The 24,883-nt window shown below is 35.0% G+C and overlaps 1 protein-coding gene and 1 non-coding gene across 2 annotated transcripts in view; both read left to right on the top strand.

Annotated features, from left to right (window-relative positions):
- The window catches only part of LOC106662450 (homeobox protein HMX3), a 48,817-nt gene extending 47,310 nt beyond the window's left edge, over positions 1 to 1,507 (top strand). Inside the window, exon 3 of the mRNA XM_014386548.2 lies at positions 159 to 1,507. Coding sequence (XP_014242034.1) covers positions 159 to 841 — 683 coding nt within the window. The 3' untranslated portion in view covers positions 842 to 1,507. The remainder of the gene's footprint in view (positions 1 to 158) is intronic.
- Positions 1,508 to 3,728: 2,221 nt separating this feature from the next.
- Positions 3,729 to 3,802, top strand: Trnay-aua. Its single transcript has one exon. It is a non-coding gene; the product is annotated as a tRNA-Tyr (tRNA).
- The last annotated feature ends 21,081 nt before the right edge of the window (positions 3,803 to 24,883 follow it).

The raw sequence follows: 24,883 nt of genomic DNA, 5'->3' as shown, positions 1-24,883 counted from the left end.
ATTTATAAACTGCAGATACACTGCAGTCCATACCATTTTGTTCTGAGAAATTAACAAGAGTTTCTTATGAAAATTTAGTCATAGCTGCAATTTTTGTGAGTCTTTTAGTTTCTCTATCTAAACTTATCATTATTACATGTAATGTATTTTATGTTTAGGTGGTTCGACAACGACAAACGAAGAAACGAGCCGACCTTCCACCCCGCATTCTGTCGGTGCAGGGACGTCAAATGCGACAGGCGGAGAAAGACAGGGTGGAAGCCCAGTATCGTCCGGCCCGGAAGAGGTCTCCCCCAACGTGCCGGTTCTCTCCTACCAACACAGGGACTTTCTCCCAAAATACTCCAGCCAGGACGACGCCCAGGACGACGAAATACAAGAAGAAGAAGACGACAAAGAAGACAAGAAAGAAAACCCGGGTAACAAGAGGAAGAAAAAGACAAGGACCGTCTTCTCCCGGAGTCAAGTCTTCCAACTAGAATCCACATTCGACATGAAGAGGTACCTTTCCAGTTCGGAAAGGGCAGGCCTCGCCGCATCCCTCCACCTCACAGAGACCCAGGTCAAAATATGGTTCCAGAACAGGAGGAACAAGTGGAAAAGACAGCTCGCGGCCGAGCTCGAGGCTGCAAACATGGCTCATGCTGCACAGAGGCTTGTACGAGTCCCTATCCTGTACCACGAAGGAGCCAACATTCACCACTTAAGTACATCCGGTGCGACGCCATCCTCGGTGACGACCAGCCAGTCTTCGTCCCCTTACCCGCTCTATTACCCTCATCCGCAAACCCTCCCTGCGAGCCCTGTCGTGTCCAGGGCACCCCTTCCAGGGCTGGTCTGAGAAACGATCCCCACAAATGGGGAGAACACATAGCGCGCTTAGATTGTAGAATGGGCGCCCTGTTTATCTTCTAGTCATTATCCAAATGGGGATGTTGTAAATAGGAAATAAAGCACAATTTCCTTCCTTCGGTGAAAAGTTCATTCCTTCGCACACAGGATATCAAAGGCTGTTTGAGGACCTCCGAGAATAAAGTCTGATAAACGCAACTACTCGTATCAGAATCAAGAAAACATTGTTCAACAATCACCAGTTTAAAAACAAGAAATAAACACTAATTTTTTAAATTGAATAATCAAATTATCTTATGCGTATAAATCTTTAGTTATATAATATTGATTACTTCTGTTTACTCGGGTCAGGACCCCGGGGACTTTAGACATGCCAACAATCAATGTTATCCTTATAACGCTCATCAATGGAAGTTAGCCTTAGAAATTTTTTTTAAATTAATTCAACTTGTACTGAATATTTCGCACTTACAGAAAGCAATAATAATAAATAGAAAATTGTTTACTGCACAATGCAAATTAACGAAATCTCAAAATGAAATGCTCTTGGATAAACCAACTTTCGCGCACTTTCTACTGAGTTTCATTTCTTTCCCAAACAAATGTTACATTTTTAAAGATTTTTGAATTTATGGATTATATAAAAATTAATGTTTGAAATATGGTGGTATATATTTGAAAAAAAAAACTATTGTACGTCAAGAATTAAATTAACAAGATATCATACAATTTTAAATTTTATTTATGATCAAAAATAGCTTATTAAATAATGTGATTTGCTTGAAGAATCTAGAGTAAAAAAAATTACCATTGGATATTACATCCAAGTTGAATGCATTTAAAATTTGGTTCATGCGACAGAGCATTTCATTTGTTCCATTCTGTCTTGTTTAACTGTAGAATAAGAAAATTTAACAGACAAGAGAAAAAACGAGTATGTTTAATTTAAAACGATATTATTTGTTACTATTAAGAATCAAATACAAAACTTACTCATGAAAGTCAGGTGAAAAGAATTATTCAAGCCAGGCATAAGATTCGTTTTTAACTAAACTCTTGTTACTTAAAAAAAACTTATTTCCTTTATAAACTTTTTACTAAACTAAATAGCATGCCATCTTAATTTAACATATTTTGAAGACAATAAAAGTAACCTGACTTGAAAATGATCGACTGGTATTTGAAGTCATCGCAAACCACCGCGTGTACATTGTAACTGTATATAAACATATTAATTTATTTGTAATTTTAAGAGGTGTTTCGTAAGATATAAGTTTTTGTCAAAGGGCGCCCGAACTGTTAGAAATGAAGTTTTGTAACGTGTACAGAATCGATGACAAAATGAGAAAATGATTGAGGAAAAATGATGCTTTATTTCTTACTTTTTAGACACATAAGCTTGTAAATAGTTATCTGTGTGAGTAGGTCCGCTGCTAGCTCCACCAAAATTGTAAATTGTAATATTATAAATACATATCAGTGTAATTAATAGTAAAAATAAAAAAATAATAAAAATAAATGAGAGGCTTGTAAAATAAAAAAGTTACCAGAAAATAATGCAAACAAATTGTAATCACAAACATTCCTTTATTGTATGATAATTGTCTATATGTGATATGTGTATTAATTAGGGTGTAAACTATATTGTGGAAAAAAATAAAGTTGATTATTAAAAAGAAACTGGAAGGGGTGCAAACGATTCAGTTTGTTGTTTAAACAAAAACCGCTTTATCCCAATCCTCCAAATCGAATTAACCGTCGGGAATCCGTATATTTCTAAGCGTCAGCTATACTTTACAAAATGAACCTTTGACTTTTCAAATGTTTAAACGGTTGCGTAACAAAAGATGTGTTCAGCGAAACCAGTAAAAAACAATTTAGCCGAATAAAGCTACTTATAAAAATAAAATGACATAGATAGATTACAATATTGGTCGATAGTGCGAATATCCCATCAAGTAGGTCAAATATTACATTACGAAAGTACAGTAAGTAAGTAAATAAAAGATTTGAATTAATTGTAAGAACAATTTGGCATATATAGAATTTAATTGTTGAAGACATTAAGTATTATTTTGCTCAAAAAAACAGTACTGTGCGGTTTTATTAAATTATAAATTTCGAGGAATTTGTAAAACGGAGTAAGTATGCCGCTGGATTCGAACACGGGACCTTTACCCTACAGTGATGAGCACCGTGTCTACGTCTTGTTGCATCCACCGACACCTTCTATAAAAACAGTATAGCATGTCGAGATTTTACTTTTTTTGTTGATATTATAGATGTTAATAAAATTTGTATACATATTTATATTTCTTCTTGTGTCGCTTTATCGCTTCCATACCTTTGTTCCTCCAGTACATAAGGAGTTGGTAAATTTTAAAAGAAACGCAAATAAATTTTTTTTACTACATTTATTTGAAATTTACAACTACAAATATTGTATTAAGTAAAAATGTTCATATATGTTGAATTTGAAATTAAATCTCTTGTAGGAGAAGCTGCCCAGTAGCAACACTCCTTCATTTTAAATCTTTTCAACATCTTTTCACTCAACAAAATAAAATAAAAAAGTTAGTAAAGATCAAGAGTTTCAACAGTTTCCTGAATTTAATTATTATGAATGGTTGTGAAAATCTTTTGGCAAATTGGTAACTACAGGAAGTAAATTAAGGTAGTATTGCTTAACAAAAATTGTCATGAATTAAAAGACAGTAGTTATTTATTATTTTCAATTAATTATTCTTTTTATGTAAGGTCTCGGTTGAGATGAAAAAGTTAGTGAAACAAGCTGGATTCGAACACACGACATTTGAAAAATGGCAAAAAGAAGGAAAAATTCGAAAGGTTGTAAGATTCGATCACTCACTCTTGACGTCACGATAGCTCAAGTGGTTAGAGCAGCGGCGTATAGAGCCGAAGGTCGTGGGTTCGAATCCCGCTCGTGACACTGAATTTTCATCACAACTGAGACTTTATATAAAAAGAACAATTAATTGAAAGAAGTAATTTGGTCAATTAGACCACTAAAACATAATGGAATTTTTTATTAGGTTCATAAGATCGAATTATTCAAAAACAGTTCAGAATGTTATTTTGTCAGCAAAGCTGTATTGTGTTCGTCGTTTTGATTATGTTTATCGTATGATTTTTTTCTCAAACTGTTTACTATAGATATAGACAGTATTGCATAATCTTATTAAGAAGTGAGATTATTCAAATTTTCCTATTCAACTCTGCTTTCCGTTTTATTTATTGAAACGGATGGAATGTTCGTAAACACTGCACATCAAGCCCATTATTACTGTAAACCGCAATTAATTAAATGGTTTCAATTAACGTCCGAAGGTCGGCCGTATGATAAACTAGTTTTTTTATTGGGGCCGTAAATAGAGTGGGTAAGTGTCGGAAGGCGCTAGTTCGCCCATTATTCAAAGACACCTGCCTTGGCAGGCTTCTTTGATAAATCTACTTAATTACGTCAATGAGATGACCCCAGGGGCGAACAGGAAATATTAAGCCTGCGGGGAAAAAAATAAGGCAAACATCGCTTTTGTTTCGCGCCCCGGCTTTAGATATTGAGATTTCCTGCTACGATAAATCATTTATCTTAATTGGCGATGTTATATGGCATGAGGAAGCAGCCGCAATTAACAACATTAAAAGATAGAATGAAGGCACGAACAAACACATTATACCTTTATTTATTTCACAACGGACTAACATGCAAAATCCAGATCGAATTTAAAGTTATGTTATTATCAAAAAATGCAAAATTAGTTAAAAACAACAGTAGTTTCGGTTCAAAAACTAGGTAGAATAAAAGATTTTACAAAGTTTATATGTGAGTTTCTAAAAAAATGAAGATGACCTAGTAAATTAGTCGTGGCTAGAGTCACAATACCGAGAGAGGCAGAGAGAGATAGAGAGATAGATAGATAGATAAATAGATAGATAGATAGATAGATAGTAGATAGATAGATAGATAGATAGAGAGAGAGAGAGAGAGAGAGAGAGAGAGAGTGAGATAGAAAAGCGAAATAATTACAAATATAATTTATAATAAAAACAAAAGCAGGGGCAATTAGTAACAAAAATGAATAAATAGACAGGTAGGTGGTCATATAGATAAATAATTAAACAGATAGATTGTTAAGTAGACAAATTGTTATACATATAGATGGGTAGATAAGTAAAATAATTTTTTATAAAGAGGTAACAATGTGTATATATATAAACAGATAAATAGGGAAATAAATAATGAAATAGGAAGATAAAAGTGTAGATAAATAGATAGATGAGTAAAATATTTTTTTATAAATAGATAAGAAGACGGGCAGAAAGATATATAAATAGACAGATACATTGGTACATAATTAAATAAATAAACAGATAGATGGGTAGATAAATAAATAAATATAAAGATAAAAGGATAGATAAATAAAGAAATTGGAAAATAAAAGGGTAAATAAATAGATAGATGAGTAAAATAATTTTTTATAGATAGATAACGAGACGGGCAGGAAGATATAAAAATAGACAGATAGATCGGTACATAATTAAATAAATAAACCGATAGATGGGTAGATAAATAAAGAAATATGAAGATAAATGGATAGATAAATAAAAAAATAGGAAACTAAAAGGCTAGATAAATAGATAGATGAGTAAAATATTTTTTTATAAATAGATAACGAGATGAGTAGAAAGATATATAAATAAACAGATAGATCGGTACATAAATAAACAGGTGGATGGTTAGATACATAAAGAAATTGGAAGATAAATAGATAGATAAGTGAAATAACTTTTTATAAATATATAACAAGATGTCTAGAAATATTGATCAGTACATAGATATATCAATAAACAGGTAGATGGATAGACACATAAAGAAATAGGGAGATAAATAGATAGATAAATAGATAGATGAGTAAAATAACTTTTTATAAATATATAACAAAATGTGTAGAAATATTTATCAGTACATAGATATATCAATAAACAGGTAGATGGATAGACACATAAAGAAATAGGGAGATAAATAGATAGAAGAGTAAAATAACTTGTTATAAATAGATAACAAGATGTGTAGAAATATAGATCTTTTATTTTATTTTCTATATCTACTTTTATAAATAAAAAACAGTATGAGTAGAAGGTATATAAGTAGACAGATAGATCGGTACATAGATAAATAAATAAACAGATAGATGGAAAGATAAATAATTGAACAGGAAGATAGATGGGTAGAAGATGGATAAACAGGTTGATAAATAAATAAAACGAAGATAGATCGGTAGATAGATAAATAGGTATATAGATATATAAATAAACAGGTAGATGGCTAGATACATAAAGAACTAGGAAGATAAATGGATAGATAGATAGACAAGTAAAATAATTTTTTATGTATAGATAACAGGATGAGTAGAAAGATATATAAATAGACATATAGATCGGTACAAAGATATATATATATATAAACAGGAAGATAAGCAGCCATTGCAAGTATTATTTTGTTATTTTGTAAAAAAAAATGTAATATTTTATTTTATTTTCTAAATCTACTTTTATAAATAAAAAACAGAATGAGTAGAAGGTATATAAGTAGACCGATAGATCGGTACATAGATAAATAAATAAACAGATAGATGGAAAGATAAATAAATGAATAGGAAGATAGATGGGTAGAAGATGGATAAACAGGTTGATAAATAAATAAAAAGAAGATAGATCGATAGATAAATAGGTAGATATATGATAGGTATATAAATTAGGAAAAAAATAATAAAAACATAAGAGTCAAGGTAGTCAGATAGATGTGCAGTTGGAGGACGAGATAAACAGCAAGTGAGAAAATAAACGAGAGAGAGAGAGAGAGGGAGAGAGAGTGAGACGGGAGAACATGATAGTGAGTGATGCAAAATAGTGTTGTATTCGAATCAAATCGTTAAATAAATAAGGAAGAACGGTGCCATTTGAACTTAAACATTTTTTTAGGCCCTTCCTGGATACATACACGGTTCAAGGAAGTAAGGGTTATTTTAAAGTAAGGGCTTAGTTATATAGAAGTAGACAGAGGAAGAAAGAATTAGGATCATGTAAACTTTTTATTAAGTTAACAAGATTATTCAAAAGCTGTATTGTTTAGTTAAAAAAACGACATGAAGGAGGCGGTTATTCAAAAAAATTCAAAACAGTGGGCGCATAAATTAACAATTAGTTATTTAAACATGTAATCATTACTTGTATGTATTGTGTTATGGAGGGGGAAACGGTAATGGGCACATTTCCATCTCCGTGTTTTTCTAATTTATCACCTTCAACGTCGTTATGAATTATTTACATACGGATGACGTGTGAAGCCCAGATGTCTTAGCTCATGTACCATTTTGTTACGCGCGTTTTACGCCTTTAATTAATCTAATTAGGCTGGGAATTCGGCCAGGAATGAGTGAGCGAGTGTGTTTCCCTCGAATGATTTGTTCGCGCGTGTGTCCGCGTTATAATTTCCATTTGCGTGCCGTCCGCCCGTTGGACCTTTTGTGGATTTGCTACGCCCAAAATTGGCAAAAGAGCCAAGTCCATGTAATAATTGGCAAAATAATGTTTTACAAAAATCTTGACAAATTTTCTTAATTAACAGTGAGAACTTCAAGATCGTTGTCAATAATCCCAACCTTAACTTATTTATGTAGAAAAAGTGAAATAACCACAATTTGAAAACATGTAGCTCTTTCTGTGTTAACATTATAAAGCTGTCAATTAATTGATTGACTATGATATGACTATAGACCGTTATCCACTGTTTCTCGATACCATTTTCGAAAAGAACAAATAAAACGGGAATGCAATCTTCCGAAAGTTCATTAAGCTTCTTGGAAGAATTATGTACAGAAATGTTCTACCATTGGTCAATTGCATGGACTGCAAAATCAGAATTTGCAAACATCCAGTGTAAATAAATTAAAAAGAGAAGATGACTAACACAAGAGGGTAGAATTACATCAGAGGAAATTTCAAAAAACGTATTGATTCTGATTTATTAACATAGATAAGTNGTATCTCCCTCACTCTCTCCTTCTCTTTGTCTGTCCCTCTCTCTAACTCTGTCTCCCTTCTCACACTCTCTCTCTTTCTCTAACTCGGACTCTGTCTCTCTTCCTCTGTCTGTCCGTCTATCTCTCTGTCTCACTCTCTCTCTCTCTCTCTCTCTCTCTCTCTCGGTCTCCCTCTGTCTCTATCGAGAGAGAGGGAGAGAGAGAGAGAGAGAGAGAGAGAGAGAGAGAGAGTGAAAGGAGGCGGGGGACAGAGGTCTTTACAATTTATTTTACAAATGAAACACAAGAAAAGAAAAAAAATTGTATACAGTTTTACTAAATAGTTCACAATACGAACATTTGTTAAATTTTTATTATTTATCTTTTTTATTGCTATTCACAGTTATTTACATAGATAAATACATATTAGCATGTAAATTTAAAAAACTAAACATGTTCGTATTGTGAACTATTTAGTAAAACTGTATACAATTTTTTTTTCTTTTTCTTGTATTTCATTTGTAAAATAATTTGTAAAGACCTCTCTCTCCCTCCCCCTTTCAATCTCTCTCTCTCACTCTCTCTCTTTCTATCTATCTCTCTCTCTCTCTATCTCTCTATCTATCTATCTTCTATCTATCATATATCTATCTTATTAGTAGCAACCGCAAGACGTTGACTTGCTGATAAAATGGCAACACATCAACCTTCAACATAAATTGTATAATTAATTGTGTATATACGACATAGTAGTTTAAATGTAGTAATTTTATATACTTTTCAACAGGTACCTTGTCAGTGCACAAAGAAAATTGAAAACTGTCATTCCCCTCTCACCTTACCCTGTAAAACAAATTTCAAGCCATAACACTTTATACTTACCACCATAAGGCTATCACCTGGTCCAAATCGAGAGCATACGGTTATGATCGATAATGGGTATCTATTTGAGCTTTTGACGGCCGTTTGGGTTGAGCCAACCGCTTATTATTTTCGACACACTCCTTTAACCCTAGGCTCTTTCCGACAGGGCGTTTAATCATTAGCATAGGACTCAAATTGAATTTTTTCCATAAAAACGATCTCGTTATAACTACGTGGTCAGGAATTATTGGCTAGTAAATTACAGTCTTCGGGAAGCTCGGGCTTTTCTGTTATGAATTTTTAAAACAGAAGCTATTTCTTAGCTGTTAACCATCGTTTTATGCAATCGAAAAATTATATGGTTGTTAAAAACGAAGAATTGTTACTTTGTTTTTTTTCTTATGGCTCTTGGCTTTGTCAGTATAGCATATAAAAACTATTTATGCTATTCTAATAGAAGAATTGAGCTTGAGTTTTTCTACCCCCTAGCGATAGTCGTCCAAAAAAAGAAACATAAATAATCTTTCACTTTTAAAGCAAAAAAGGCTTAATAAAATTTGAAATTTGCGTATTACTGATCATTTTGGTCCTCCACCCTCGTAGGAGAGGTTTGTCAGACGCGTTTCGTCATTTCGGAATCTTCAGTGTGTAAGAATACAGTATTGATAATTCTGTGAGGACGGCGGGGTGATTAATCTCAAATTCGGTTGTTACCGACTATGTCAGATTGCTCTCGCCTTTATTCCATAATTAATTTTAATGTACTGCTAAAATTTAGACGTGTTTTTGCCATTCCTAAAAAAGAAGCCTCTCTTTCTCTGCTTCTAACTCAGTTTCTCTTCCTCTCTGTCTGTCTGTCTGTCTCTCCCTACCTATCTATCATACATCTATCTTATTATTAGCTACTGATTATTTTTTCTTATGGTTGTTGGCTTTATCAGTACAGCATATAAAAATTATTTATGCTATTCAATTACAAGAATTGAGCTAGAGTTTTTCTTCCCCCTACAGGTAGTCATGCAAAACAAGAAACAGAAATAAACATTCACTTTTAATGCAAAAATGTCTTAATAATTCCTGGACTTTATTCCATAATTAATTTTAATGTACTGCTAAAATTTGGACGTGTTTTTGCCATTCCTAAAAAAGAGATGCGCGTTTCCATCAAATTAGGCTCATCAGGTCGCGCTGTAGATGTCGAACTGTGTGGACGGGTTTTTGCAGCTATCCAAGAAAGTACTGCTTATTGACGAAATGGGAGTCCAATCCGCATAAAAGTGCACACCTTATGTGTCGTAATAAAAGATCACCCCCACAACAATGAACCTAATGAGCAAGACACTACAAACCCACTACGACCTCGACCTCCGCTACAGGCCATCCCTTACAAGTTACACCCCTCTCCCACATCTACAGATCTCCAATCAATCCTAAACTTCCTTTTTACCGAATACAAATTCTAAATCATACCCCTCATTTCCCTACTCACGACCGGCGTTTCACATAATTCTATCCACTTCTCCACTATTTCTCCTGATACCCCTACATATTGGCCAACGGATGTGAACCGACTCCCTAACCTTCAAGATTTCTTTATACTAAAAAACCTCGATCATCTCCACTGCTCAATATCCCTCATCCCAATAGATCTAAGCATCACCTTACAAACTGCTGAAAAACTGGATGAGGCGGTGAATCTCTTCACCACTGCAATTCAGCAGGCGGTTTGGAGGCGGTGCAATAATGTTACGGTCCTTGGCAATGTTGGGACTGAGTCGGTCTATAAGGAAATTTTCGATCGCCTACAAAACAAACTTAAATATGTCTACAGATAGACATATTAAAGTTTTTCTCTGATGATGACCTTAAAATAGGTCGAAAGATGGTGTAACAACTGATTTTACTTTCTTCTTCAAGACGATACGTTGATAAAAGTTTTTCTTTCAACACCTACAAGCTTTCCTTTGTGCCAAGCTTTACAACATGCTCTCTATATCAAATTCACCTAGAGGCAAGCACAGAAATTGAAAAAGAGTGGATGCCCTTGAATCTGCGCTAGCTGCATCAAGATGTATCTCCAAAAACGCCCTTCAGGGCCACTCCACACTAAAGGTATTTAGACTATACCTTGATCTAGAGTGTTCGTCAGTGAAAAAGTGGTCGATGTTTCTATTAGTGAAATCAGTTTCAACATAAAAAAAAGTGTCTATCTACAAGACAATGCTGTAACCATTTGGATGTACGGACTGTGGGGTACCGCCACACCTTACAATATCCAAAGAGTACTGTCCTTCCAATCCATGTCCTCAGAATCATAATCAATGCTCCTTACACAACGATCTCAAAATCCATGTCGGGCAAAAAATATTTTCCACTTTCTACACTAAACTCTCCTTTCAACTCAATTGAGTTGATCAATCTTTATTCAATAGAAACCACTCCTACACCAGACGTCTAAAGAGGAAATTGCCTCGCGACCTCCTCATTACGCCTCGCGTATAGCTGGGAGAACAACAATGGTCGTTATCTCCCCTCAAGATCCATGTCATTTGTAAATTTAAATCATTGAATGTTTTAAATAATGCTACAAATTGTAATAAATATATTAAATTTAAAAAAATTACTTACAAATTACCTTTGCGTTCGATAAAACTCATTGCCTTGATAGATGACAAATGGTACCCCTTTTTTCTACGGCCAATTAACTAAATCAATTCTATTGATAAGATAATCCTAATAAATTAAAAGGGACATCAGTAAATCAATGATGATAGAGCTAGGGGAGGACAATGACAAAGCTCGTGGGGCTAATGCAGCGTAGTACAGTTCCTAGCTTTGTGTGTTTAGATAGCATATTTAAGCACCTAATGCCTCATTCCAGCAAGAAAAAAATTTAAAAAATATTGCCAATTAGATTTAAAACGCTAATTAATTAATTATTAACAACAGGGCTTTCCAAACTCTATATAATTTTATAATGCCAACTAGGAGAATGGCATTTTATTTAATGTTTCTTTTATATGTGTGAATTTGAAATCAGAATTTCCACAGCTCATTTTATTGTTACATATTTCACTAGTTTTCGTGGTCCGCTTGACCAATTAATATCTTTCAATTAATTAAGGTTTTTACTTGAGATAAAAAAGTCTATGGCACGAGCGGGATTCGAACCCACGATCTTTGTCTAGATACGCCGCTGCTCGGCCACTTGAGCTATCGTGACTTCGATCCACTCGGACACCAACTTCCCATCTCAATCTCACCGTTTGAATTTTCCCTCCTTTTTGCCATTTTTCAAATGTCGTGTAATCTATTTGATTCTCGGCGACAAATGAAATGGCCACGGAGAGCATTAGTGAAGATATTCTTCATTTTAACTTATTAAATTCACTTGTTTTCTTGGTTCGCTTGACCAATTAATAGCTTTCAATTAATTAAGGTTTTTAGTTGAAATAACGTCACGATGGCTCAAGTGGTAGAGCAGCGGCGTATCTAGCCGAAGGTCGTGGGTTCGAATCCCTCTCTTGACACTGACTTTTTATCTCAAATAAAAACCTTAATTAATTGTTATATACATTGAAACAAAACAACGTAAATTATTTAAGTAAAGTGAAGTATAATAATAATTAGAGCCAAGAAAAAGAGAGATAATCAAATTATAGAATGCATGTAGAAACGAATTAAAAAGAGAAAAATTAAAAACGTGATAATGATGTTTCATTGAAAAGAGAACTCATGGACTTGTCTACAAGTTAGTAAGAGTGTTAAAATTTTTAATTGAATGGAACATTTTGTTTATAAAAGCACGCAAAAAATATCTCGTGGACATTTCTTCCGTTCAACGAGCATTCTTACATACAATTAACGTTTACATTATTGAAAATAAAAAACGAATGGAATACAATTTTTTTTAATGCATGGATGTTACATACTCGCTTGACCCTCAGCTGTTGCAACCCTTCACATTCCTCCCTTATCACACCTGCACGTGTTCACTTCCAAAAAACCCCTCCTTCGTTATATCCCCAAGCCTTTGCTAATATTAATATTTTTAATGAATCTTTTCATCGAGTATAGACCGAAGATTCCTTAATTGGAATCGGTTATTCCAGTTTTGAATTGCCTTGCTGTGTAATAATTAATGCTCTTTTTAAAAACGAATTTAATACACGCAAAACAAAACTTGCATGCACTAGTGGCATTGAAGAAGTGTTAATAGGAAGGAAAATGGTACAAAATTAAAATTGCTGTTTTTTTCTGACGATATCGCTATGGTTTCTTCTCACCCAGCGGAATTACAATATAATATTAACGCCATTGAATAATATTGCCATAAATGAAACTTAAAAATAAATTTATGCAAATATAAAATAATTGTTTGCCGTAATGTGGAGAGAAGTACAAGTTCAAAAATGAATCATAGTGTAGATTACAGAAACAGGGAATACGCATATTTATTGTAACATGTCACTTATGATGATTTGTAGAATGAAAATGAAGTGAAAAAATTCTGAAAGATGAGAAATTACTGCAAGACTATAACTTTTATTTGAAAGCATTAGTGCATCAACCTAGATAGATAGATAAATAGATAGATAGATATAATAGAAAGATAGATAGAGATAGAGAGAGATGGATAGATAGAGAGAGAGAAAGAGTGAAAGGGGGAGGGAGAGAGAGGTCTTTACGATTTATTTTACAAATGAAATACAAGAAAAAGAAAAAAAAATTGTATACAGTTTTCCTAATTAGTTCACAATACGAACATGTTTGGTTTTTAAATTTACAAGCTAATATGTATATATCTATGTAAATAACTATGAATAACAGTAAAAAGGAAAGATAAATAACAAAAACTTAACAAATTTTTTGAGAGTTAGACGACTTTAAATTAATTCACTAATAAATATTTAATTTTCGTTTGTAATATAGCTATTTGCAAAAACACACAATGTAATGCACATAAATGAAAAAACACATTAATGAAACATATAATATTAATTTCCATCATAGTTGAAAATTGATGTTTCCATGATTTTCTGATTTGTGTGAGAGATAGATAAATAGATAGATAGATAGATAGATAGATAGATAGATAGATAGATAGATAGATAGATAGATAGATAGATAGATAGATAGATTGAGAGAGAGAGAGAGAGAGAGAGAGAGAGAGAGAGAGAGAGTGAAAAAGAGAAGGTAAGATACATAAAAATATACTGTTTGTTGCAGACCAAAAATAGCTTAAAAGATGGAAAGAAGAAACACCACATCTTAAAAAATATGGATAAAACAACTCCGTTCATTGTCCATCGTAAGAAAACTTTATTTCTAAAATGTTCGGCCTTAATGTACCTCCATACCTTTTGCTATTGCTCACTCTCTTCTCTCTCTCTCTCTCTCTCTCTCTCTCTCCCTCCCTCTTTTTCTCACTCATTTTCTCATTTCTATTGCTCCCACACTTCTATCTAATTTATCGATATATTATAAAATACCTAGGTGGAACGACCAAACCTGTATTGATACTAAAGCAACAAGCTCGGAAAAAGTTTTATAAGTAATTAAGTAATTTTTAGTAATTTTTTTAAATTAGTTCAATAAGATATCGATAAGTGCTTAAATATTATAAATTCAACTATTTTTAACGATAATTGTTTCATATCAAAATAAAGTTGGAAATAACAGTGATTGAGTTTTTTTTTAATATGTTTGTCTGCCTCGTGCGTTTGTAAAATATTAAAACCTCCCCTTCCTCCTTAATAGAAGATTCGAGTTTCTCCAGTTCCTACGGTTTGTCAAAAACGTCAGAAAGGTGTCAATTCTATCCCGTCCGCTTTGTTGGTGTGAATCAGTTTTAAAAAAACCACCCCTACACGCCTCCTCCGGAGCTCATCTCGTAAAAAGGCATCGCCCGTATTGAAAGGGGGGGGGGTCCACCAGAGGCTACCATTCACATTAGAGCCGCCACGACCCCGCAATCCGACACCCTACTCTATATAATTGTCACACGATTTCTTCAAATGCTCCTCGTTTTGTTCGACTGTTTGTTGAAAACATCCTCTGCTCTTTTTTTTTGCTCTTTTTACTCCCCGGGGGTGGAAACGGATGGTGGGGGGTGTTGAATTTCACGAGTTTCCTCCACCAATCGGCGGCAACTGATTGACAGAAGTAAAAAAAAATGGTAAGACTAAACGTCAATTCACTTTAGTTTCTTTTTCTATTGTTTTTTTATTTGTTTATTTATTGGCATTATGCAATGAAAAGAGTACGTAATTACTACTTACCTATCTACAGTCGGCAGATTATAAACATCTCGATTTGAGGAAAACCGGTTATTTTACCAAAACATTGTATTCAGGGTTTTTGGGGGTGCAAAAAATTTGTTTGTTGTTCATTGCATTTTGACATATACATTCACATGATTTTTTATATACAGTTATCCTTGCGTCTTCAGGGGAGGGTTTTTGGACACGACTGACAAAATCGCACTTATACCCTCTACTGAAGAAGTCGAGAAGGCAAAACGCGCAAGATCAATTCAATCTAAATAATCGGAAAAGACCAAAATGCAGGTTCATTGGTCCACTGACCCTTAATGGAAATCTCACAACAATTTAAACTATTTAATTTAATCTGCTGTATGTCAAATGTACTAAATAATTAAAGGAATTTATAATAAAAATAACTTATTATTATACTTTTTTTTCACCTCGAATTTTATCATATTACCAGTTTTATTTCCCCCACTTAATATTTGCATTTACAAAAATTAACACATATAACAAATTTATACAATTTTCATGACAGACCGGTAACAGAGTATTTCCACTTTTTGATGTAATATTTTTAATTGTTATTTATAATAAAAGGAAACTGGGCTGATTTAGTTTGAATTGTCTGTTTATTAAAATATAGTATTGGCTCGGAATGTTTAAATATTTACGATTAACTATTATCAAATTAAACGTTAATTATTTAAGATATAAATATTTTGACATTTGAACCCGTATTTTTCTGGTGTATACAATATACCAGATCGAACAGAAGCCGGTTAGTTGTGTTTTTTTTTTTTTTTTTTTTTTTTCACNATAGATAGATAGATAGATAGATAGATAGATAGATAGATAGATAGATAGATAGATAGATAGATAGATAGATAGATAGATTGAGAGAGAGAGAGAGAGAGAGAGAGAGAGAGAGAGAGAGAGTGAAAAAGAGAAGGTAAGATACATAAAAATATACTGTTTGTTGCAGACCAAAAATAGCTTAAAAGATGGAAAGAAGAAACACCACATCTTAAAAAATATGGATAAAACAACTCCGTTCATTGTCCATCGTAAGAAAACTTTATTTCTAAAATGTTCGGCCTTAATGTACCTCCATACCTTTTGCTATTGCTCACTCTCTTCTCTCTCTCTCTCTCTCTCTCTCTCTCTCCCTCCCTCTTTTTCTCACTCATTTTCTCATTTCTATTGCTCCCACACTTCTATCTAATTTATCGATATATTATAAAATACCTAGGTGGAACGACCAAACCTGTATTGATACTAAAGCAACAAGCTCGGAAAAAGTTTTATAAGTAATTAAGTAATTTTTAGTAATTTTTTTAAATTAGTTCAATAAGATATCGATAAGTGCTTAAATATTATAAATTCAACTATTTTTAACGATAATTGTTTCATATCAAAATAAAGTTGGAAATAACAGTGATTGAGTTTTTTTTTAATATGTTTGTCTGCCTCGTGCGTTTGTAAAATATTAAAACCTCCCCTTCCTCCTTAATAGAAGATTCGAGTTTCTCCAGTTCCTACGGTTTGTCAAAAACGTCAGAAAGGTGTCAATTCTATCCCGTCCGCTTTGTTGGTGTGAATCAGTTTTAAAAAAACCACCCCTACACGCCTCCTCCGGAGCTCATCTCGTAAAAAGGCATCGCCCGTATTGAAAGGGGGGGGGGTCCACCAGAGGCTACCATTCACATTAGAGCCGCCACGACCCCGCAATCCGACACCCTACTCTATATAATTGTCACACGATTTCTTCAAATGCTCCTCGTTTTGTTCGACTGTTTGTTGAAAACATCCTCTGCTCTTTTTTTTTGCTCTTTTTACTCCCCGGGGGTGGAAACGGATGGTGGGGGGTGTTGAATTTCACGAGTTTCCTCCACCAATCGGCGGCAACTGATTGACAGAAGTAAAAAAAAATGGTAAGACTAAACGTCAATTCACTTTAGTTTCTTTTTCTATTGTTTTTTTATTTGTTTATTTATTGGCATTATGCAATGAAAAGAGTACGTAATTACTACTTACCTATCTACAGTCGGCAGATTATAAACATCTCGATTTGAGGAAAACCGGTTATTTTACCAAAACATTGTATTCAGGGTTTTTGGGGGTGCAAAAAATTTGTTTGTTGTTCATTGCATTTTGACATATACATTCACATGATTTTTTATATACAGTTATCCTTGCGTCTTCAGGGGAGGGTTTTTGGACACGACTGACAAAATCGCACTTATACCCTCTACTGAAGAAGTCGAGAAGGCAAAACGCGCAAGATCAATTCAATCTAAATAATCGGAAAAGACCAAAATGCAGGTTCATTGGTCCACTGACCCTTAATGGAAATCTCACAACAATTTAAACTATTTAATTTAATCTGCTGTATGTCAAATGTACTAAATAATTAAAGGAATTTATAATAAAAATAACTTATTATTATACTTTTTTTTCACCTCGAATTTTATCATATTACCAGTTTTATTTCCCCCACTTAATATTTGCATTTACAAAAATTAACACATATAACAAATTTATACAATTTTCATGACAGACCGGTAACAGAGTATTTCCACTTTTTGATGTAATATTTTTAATTGTTATTTATAATAAAAGGAAACTGGGCTGATTTAGTTTGAATTGTCTGTTTATTAAAATATAGTATTGGCTCGGAATGTTTAAATATTTACGATTAACTATTATCAAATTAAACGTTAATTATTTAAGATATAAATATTTTGACATTTGAACCCGTATTTTTCTGGTGTATACAATATACCAGATCGAACAGAAGCCGGTTAGTTGTGTTTTTTTTTTTTTTTTTTTTTTGTGTTTTTTTTTTTTTTTTTTTTTAATCCACAGGCGGCAATTGTCTGTAATCACTTCTGACATTAACGGATGAAATTGGAAGCACTCCAAAAGCAATCTGGATAATAATCGATGAAAAGAGGGGTCCGCTTTAATCCGCTGTTAGGAGCGCAAACTATTTATACAGGGTGTCGCGCGGCGTGTGGGCTCCGGCAAACAGCCATTACAGCCCCTTTCCCCGTCTCGGGTTCCTAAGCCGAAAATTAGTCGACACATGAGATTTAGCGTGGGCTGTTATTTTAAGCCATCGTACGTCGGAACGAGGAGGGGCAGCTCGAAAAATAAGCGACAAGGATGAAAAAGCGAAAAGAGAGTTATGAGCTTTATTCGCAAAATTGAAATACCAGAATTGCTACATTTATGAAAGACAGTTCAAAAACATGTTGTATAACGATGTTTTCATATTGACTCTTCAAGCCGTCTCGACTTATAATAAGTAAATAAAAGCTTAATTTTTTTTAAATGCCTTGCCATTAAATGGTCTGTATTTCCTATAAATTTGTTGTCACAGAAAGATCAATAAAATATGTTCTTTCTTACACAGACTTTAATAATATTAATTTGGTTCAATCTCACGAGGTCCCAAATCCCTTTTCGAAAAAACTCTTATTTTTTGAAATAACAATAACAAAATGTCATAGGGGCGTCGGTGGCCGTAATGGTTAAGGCGTTGGTACTGCACTCATCACTGTGAAGTTCCCGGACTCGAATCGACATACTTTTAAATGGGCTTTTCCTCAAAATCACCGGCACGCCGGAGTTGATATGATCAATACAAGCCCCGGAAAAAAGTCCTTACGATTTGTCTACCTAAGGATATTGTTAAGATCTATGAAAGACAGTTGTAATCCGTACCCAACAGGTATTGGACATATGCAGGAGTGCTTAATATCTTGAAAGAGCAGTGGACAATTTTTTACAACTAAGCCTGGTACAAAATCGTTATTTTTTTACTTGAATCTGTCTAAAAATGAGTCTCTCTTGTACTGGTTTGACCTGAAAACTTTTGGCAGTACAGAAAATAGTAAGCAAAACTTACGAATTAGGGATTGTTCTACATTCTTCATCAGAGGGTTAAATGGCAACCATATGGCGCCAATACTAGTTGTACAGGACCAATTTTTCATCAAAAGTTTCTAACCAAGAATGGATCTTATTTTAGGTGAGAAGCTAAGGATGTGGCTATAGATAAAACAACAACCTTGAACTGCTGTTGGGTACTGTTGTGGCTCTAGGTTATGTATTTTCCCCCACTTATTACAGATAATACCGGATGGTTAATCAAGAGATATTGAGCTGGGAAGCTAGCTCTGCTATGAGTTAACAGCATTAGTTTACAATATTATAATAATAAAGTGGGAGGTTTATGGGTCCACAAACAGCTGAGTCATCGCCGGCCCTTTGCGGGTTTTCCTTCTTTTTCTCTTCATTCGCGAATATTTTATTTTAAACTGTAGCCATTTGAGAGTCACGATCTGGTTTCTGACTCTCTGCTTTTAAATGTGTACGACGCCGATATTCTAAAATGCTAGCCGTTGTCAAATACGGAATAGAAACAAAACATACAATACATATATATACATCACCATCAATATAGATTGGTCACATTCACTCCCCTAGAGTATTCGATATTCCTCGGAGGGGGTTGAACCCACTCCATTCTTGCTAATAACTTACTTTTACTTCTAGACGTCACACACTCACCCCAGAGTACTCGATCTTTCTCGGGGCGGGGTTGAACCCACTTCATTCTCGCTAATAAATTACTTTTACTCTACAGATGTCATACACTCACCCCAAAGTGCGCGATATTCCTCGGGGCAGGGTTGGACCCACTCAATTCTCGCTAATAACTTACTTTTACTCTCCAGACGTCATACACTCACTCCAGAGTGCTCGACAATCCTCGGGGCGGGGTTGAACCCACTCCATTCTCGCTAATAAATAACTTTTACTTTCCAGACGTCATACACTCACCCCAGAGTACTCGATATTCCTTGGGGCGGGGTTGAACCCACTCCATTCTCGCTAATAAATTACTTTTACTCTACAGATGTCATCCACTCACCCCAGAGTACTCGATCTTTCTCGGGGCGGGATTGAACCCACTCCATTCTCGCTAACTTACTTACTTAGTACTTGATATTCCTAGGGGCGGGGTTAAATAACCCCTTCCTTTGAAAATTACATCCATTCCAATAAATGATCATAAAGTCAACACAGACACAACACAAACGCACATAAAAACACTATTTAGATTTAAGATCCCTTAGCCCTGAGGTACCGGAACAGCGATCTATGCCCGCTGCAGTGCACCAAGACTACGCTTGACGTTATTACAACTTTATAAAAATAACCTGCTGATAACAGGCGTTGTACTTGAACATTTTCAAAACGATAAGGGTAATAGATTTTACATTTAATATAAATTAATTTCATTAAGAAGAAGACTCTTTTTCTCAAACGTTTGGGAGTTAACAGAAAAAATGTGTCCGTTTTGTAGATTTTATCTTTTAATTTAAATTAACAAGCGGTTCTTACCAAGTTCAAAGGTAACGAAGTTCCTCAGGGAAAACGCTTCTTATTCAAGGAAAAGTAAGCCAAACGTTTCAAGAGGGAATCGGTACGATTATCCCATTAGGAGTAGCGAAATTGGGATCGATGTTCTTTGATCTTCCAGCTTGGAAACGGCGTATAAAAGAAAATGAATGTATTCCATCTAACGTCTCAATTAGCAGTCATTGAACAATTTAATCAAAAGTCAAAAAGAATAGTTGCGTTTTTGAGCGATTTGTAAATCGCATTAATGTGGCTTACGAACGAATAATTTCCTAAGTGGTGCATCATTTGTAAATTATAAATATAATTGTTAACGTATTCCGTAAAATTATCGGTCAAATTTGTACTCACACTGCCATACGGCTAATTTTATATTTAACTAAATTATTTATGTCTCTTTTTCCTTCACGCACACCAGGAAGAAAAAGCTTATCTATGAAGACTACACTATGAAATGTGTTTCCATTATTGTTTTTAAAAATGTTTTTTGTTTTCTTTTCTTTCAGTTGAACATGTTATACCAACTTTAATTATCGACTACATATTTTCTCAATTTTTCTGCGTATTCCAGTAACACCAACGTAGCTGACAGTACGTTCTACATGTCAATTATAGAACAGGAAAATTCCAAGAATTAAGACTTAATACAAGAATTATCTGGAAAAATGTTCGTAGAATAAGAGACGGAAAGAAATTAAATGATCACTTACAGAGAGACATGTCTCTTTAAAGTTATGTAAAGACAGAAATAGATATGGGGAGATAGAAAGAGAAATATGAAAGTAATAGAGAGGATAAGAGCGTTAAAACAAGAGATAAACATATATACAGTATAAATAAAAAGATAGATAGATAGAGAAAGCGAGTAAAAAATAAATAAATTGGCAGAGCACGGGGGAGAGAGAAAAAAGTAAAAGAAAGTGATATATGAAGATATGCATTATTGAATCAGGCGCAGTTAGGTTTCAGGGTTCTTCTACGTTTTGACGTGGAAAGATAGAAAAACAGATATAGACCTAGGTAGATTAATCGATATACAGATTGTGAGAGAAGAAAAGTCTGAAACGGAAAGAAAGGGAGAGAGATGTTTTATTGAAGTAACAAAGTTAGACTTTATTGACCTTTCCTCCATTTAACATGGGGAGAGAATGAGAGTGAGTGAGAGAGATTTAGAAAGAAAGAGATAAAGGGAGTGCATGAGAGAGAGAGAGAGAGAGAGAGAGATATTCAGTTAAGGAGGAAACTGATAGAGAAAAAAGAGAGAGAAAAAAAAATAAAAAGAACCAGAGATAGTGAGAAAGATAGATAGGTAAAGAGAGAGTGATATGCCTTATTGAAACAGGAAAAATAAAAGCCAGAGAGAAAGAGAGAGAGAGAGAGAGAGAGAGAGAGAGAGAGAATGTGAGACAGAAAGACAGAGCCAGTGACAGAGAAAAAGGTAGGTAGATAGGGCGATAGAGAGAGAAAATGGAGATATGCCTTCCTGACCAGGAAAAGTCCACGAAAAAAGAGACGGAGTCCTTGTGAAGAGGAAATTGCTATAAACTTACGGTAGTGAGAGATGGAGAGTGAGACAAACAAATAAACACAAGAAAAATGGACATAAAGTGTGAGAGGAAGCTAGTTAATAGATAACTACAAGGCTCCGTATTCTGCTCGCTTCATTCGACAACCCCCGGCTCGCTGCTCCGTTTTTTTCGTTGCCCACTTTAAAAGATAGCAGGTGCTAGTTGCCGTGGGCCGGCTTGGGGGTTGACGAAGCCGCTGCTAGTTTTATATTATCATATTTATTTAAATAAGTAAAAAAAGAACAACTCCAAATAAATAAGTTCAAAAACGTCCGCGCCGGTCGATTTTTGGCAGGGTAGCTTACTTGTACACTGCTACAACGCCCAAATATTTTCTATGCATATTTCTTTTAATTTGAATTCTATTTCAATGGCAATCTTTGTCTTACACCTCGACAGAGCTTCATATAATTGTCCAAGAGTAAATGTGTTTTCTGATTTTATAATAAAACCTATTTTATCGAAATTTCGTCCTTTTGACTTATTTATAGACAAAGCAAATGTTAGACGGACTGGGAATTGCAGCATTTCAGAACAAAGAGTATTTTTTAAATCCTCGCGTGTTTATATATTGGAGGGGAAATTTTTTTATTGGATCTCAAGGATTGCGTTTCATAATAATAGGTAGAATATCCCCTAAAACAGCTTGTTGTTTGACTTTCTGAGCTCGGTGCATCATTTATACATCAAGTATACATCGTCAAATATGTATACTTAACCTAAACTTGGAGTGTTTTTAACACATATAAAACATGTAGTAGCTTTGATATTAGCTGCACCTTCAATCCGCGTGGAATATGGACCACTTCCTTTAATATCTGCATTTTTAACATTGAATGACTCAATTATAGTATATAATTATAAATTCGATTTTTTTCCCTAAAATGTTTGTTTATCTCTTTAGTTATATGCTATATAACAGGCTTTTTAATAATTAGTCAGAATAGGTATTGAGATCAAAAGGATAATTTTCAAACTTCTCCAACAAACGACACAGTCCACCAGAGCATATAACAACCATATCTCGTACATCGAGATGTTCGATATCGATCATAATATTGCTTTTAATCTCTCCCAGCATTAGGCCTTTTTTTGCCTCTGCATATTATGCTATTTGTCTTTTATACCTTTGTAGGACGATTCTCTTAGACCTTGGTTGTTATTATTCGCATTTGCAATAGTTACCATGAAAGACATCCTCCGTACAAAGTAATGAAAAAATCGGCCCAATTTTGCCGATAGTGGTTACAGTATTATCCCGAAAAATGTTTAAACGCATGTTGTTGACTCACTAGTCTTTTGACTCATCCAGTTCGATTTGGACAACATGGTTACCGTTCACTTTCATTAACTTGAAATATTCATACTCATCTTATCATAGATCCGAGCCTAGAATGAAATTGCACCTTCTGTTGACTGAAACCTCTGCAAACCTGTTAGGCCTACTGTTAATAAGATTCAGGTTAATAAGGTCAGTAATATCATAAGGAATTTTACTCCATAGCAGTTGGAACGCTGTACTCAGTTGATGCAGGTCAACTTGCTGCGGATTGTGATCTAAAAGCATTCTTTCAACGCATCCCACATGTGCTCAATGGGATTGAGGTCTGGAAACAATAGAGGAAGGGTAGGTGGGTAATTTCCAAGTTTTCTAAACAGTGATAAACAATCCTGCCTCTATGGGTCTGGCATTGTCATCCAGAAATCGAAAATCCCTGTTAATGAGATCCCTGGTTTGAGGGAGGTATTTCTCGATAATTTCTTGGACATAACGGTCGAGTTTGCCTTCTATCATATTAAGTCCAGTTCGTCGTCCAGTGGAAATTCCATCTCACACCGCCTTCCCCAAACTGTATTGAACGAAACACAAATTGGGGCAGTTCTCGGTAGACTCTTCGGCGCCTGTTATCACTATACAGACAGAAACGCGACTCATCAATAAACATAACAGCATCCCAATTGGTGTTCCCTTATATGGCGCTCGCTGCACCATATTCTCTGAGCTCGATAGAGACCTTTTACCGTAGACAGTGCTCATCTAGGGGGTGGGTCGCAATCCCACTATAATCCGAAACCGCTGTTGGGGCGTTCCCGAAAGTTTCTACGCTAGAAGAGCCTCTCCACTCAGAGAGATAGAGTCGCCTTCTCTATCTAGGGAGTACGCGGGGGGGGACGGGCTGATGTATTTCGGCCCGTTAGCCCCTCGCGTGCGGCGTACGACCCGACGCACAATGCGGGCCCGACCATTCGGAGTGGACAAGCGGAGAGCGTGGCTACTGACCCTTAGGGGCCGGGACACCACTACACCAATGCTGCGGCGGTAACACTTTTCCGTCGTATGCGGAGGTGCGTCAGCTCTCATCTTGAGAATCAAAACGTCCGATAAGGCCGTATAGGCTAGGTGCGGACGTTAAAGATCCTCTTGTCTTGTTGACGATGAGTAACCGGGAACCCAATGCACCATATTCTACCCACTAAGGGAGTTGTAGCCCACTAAATTGGTTGGTATAATGTGGTTAAGGCTCGGAGCCCTGAAAAGGTTTACCTCGTGTCCTCATCCACGTCCCTTTCCAGGTTCCTTCATTCTATCCTGTGACCCCTTCCCAACTCTTCGTTACAACGGGGGTGTCCGGGCGCAAAATAATGGTGTAGCCCAGAGGGCGGGCAACCTCTCTGAAGCACAAACTGTACTCGTGTCGGCCTCGGGTCGGCATGGGGCGGCGGGTACTCTATCAGAGGCACATGTGGGTTAGGGTTTCAGATCCTGTCTGCACAGACGGGGGAGGGTGCATAGCCATCTGTACTACGGGGTAACAGAAATGTTCCAAGCCCATGTTCACAAAAGTCAGCTCCTGTT

Source organism: Cimex lectularius, unplaced genomic scaffold, assembly GCF_000648675.2.
Source record: "Cimex lectularius strain Harlan isolate CLEC.00 unplaced genomic scaffold, Clec_2.1 scaffold151, whole genome shotgun sequence".
In the NCBI taxonomy this organism is placed as follows: domain Eukaryota; kingdom Metazoa; phylum Arthropoda; class Insecta; order Hemiptera; family Cimicidae; genus Cimex; species Cimex lectularius.
Note: the sequence above shows the minus strand (reverse complement) of the source record. Positions and strands in the feature narration are given on the sequence as shown.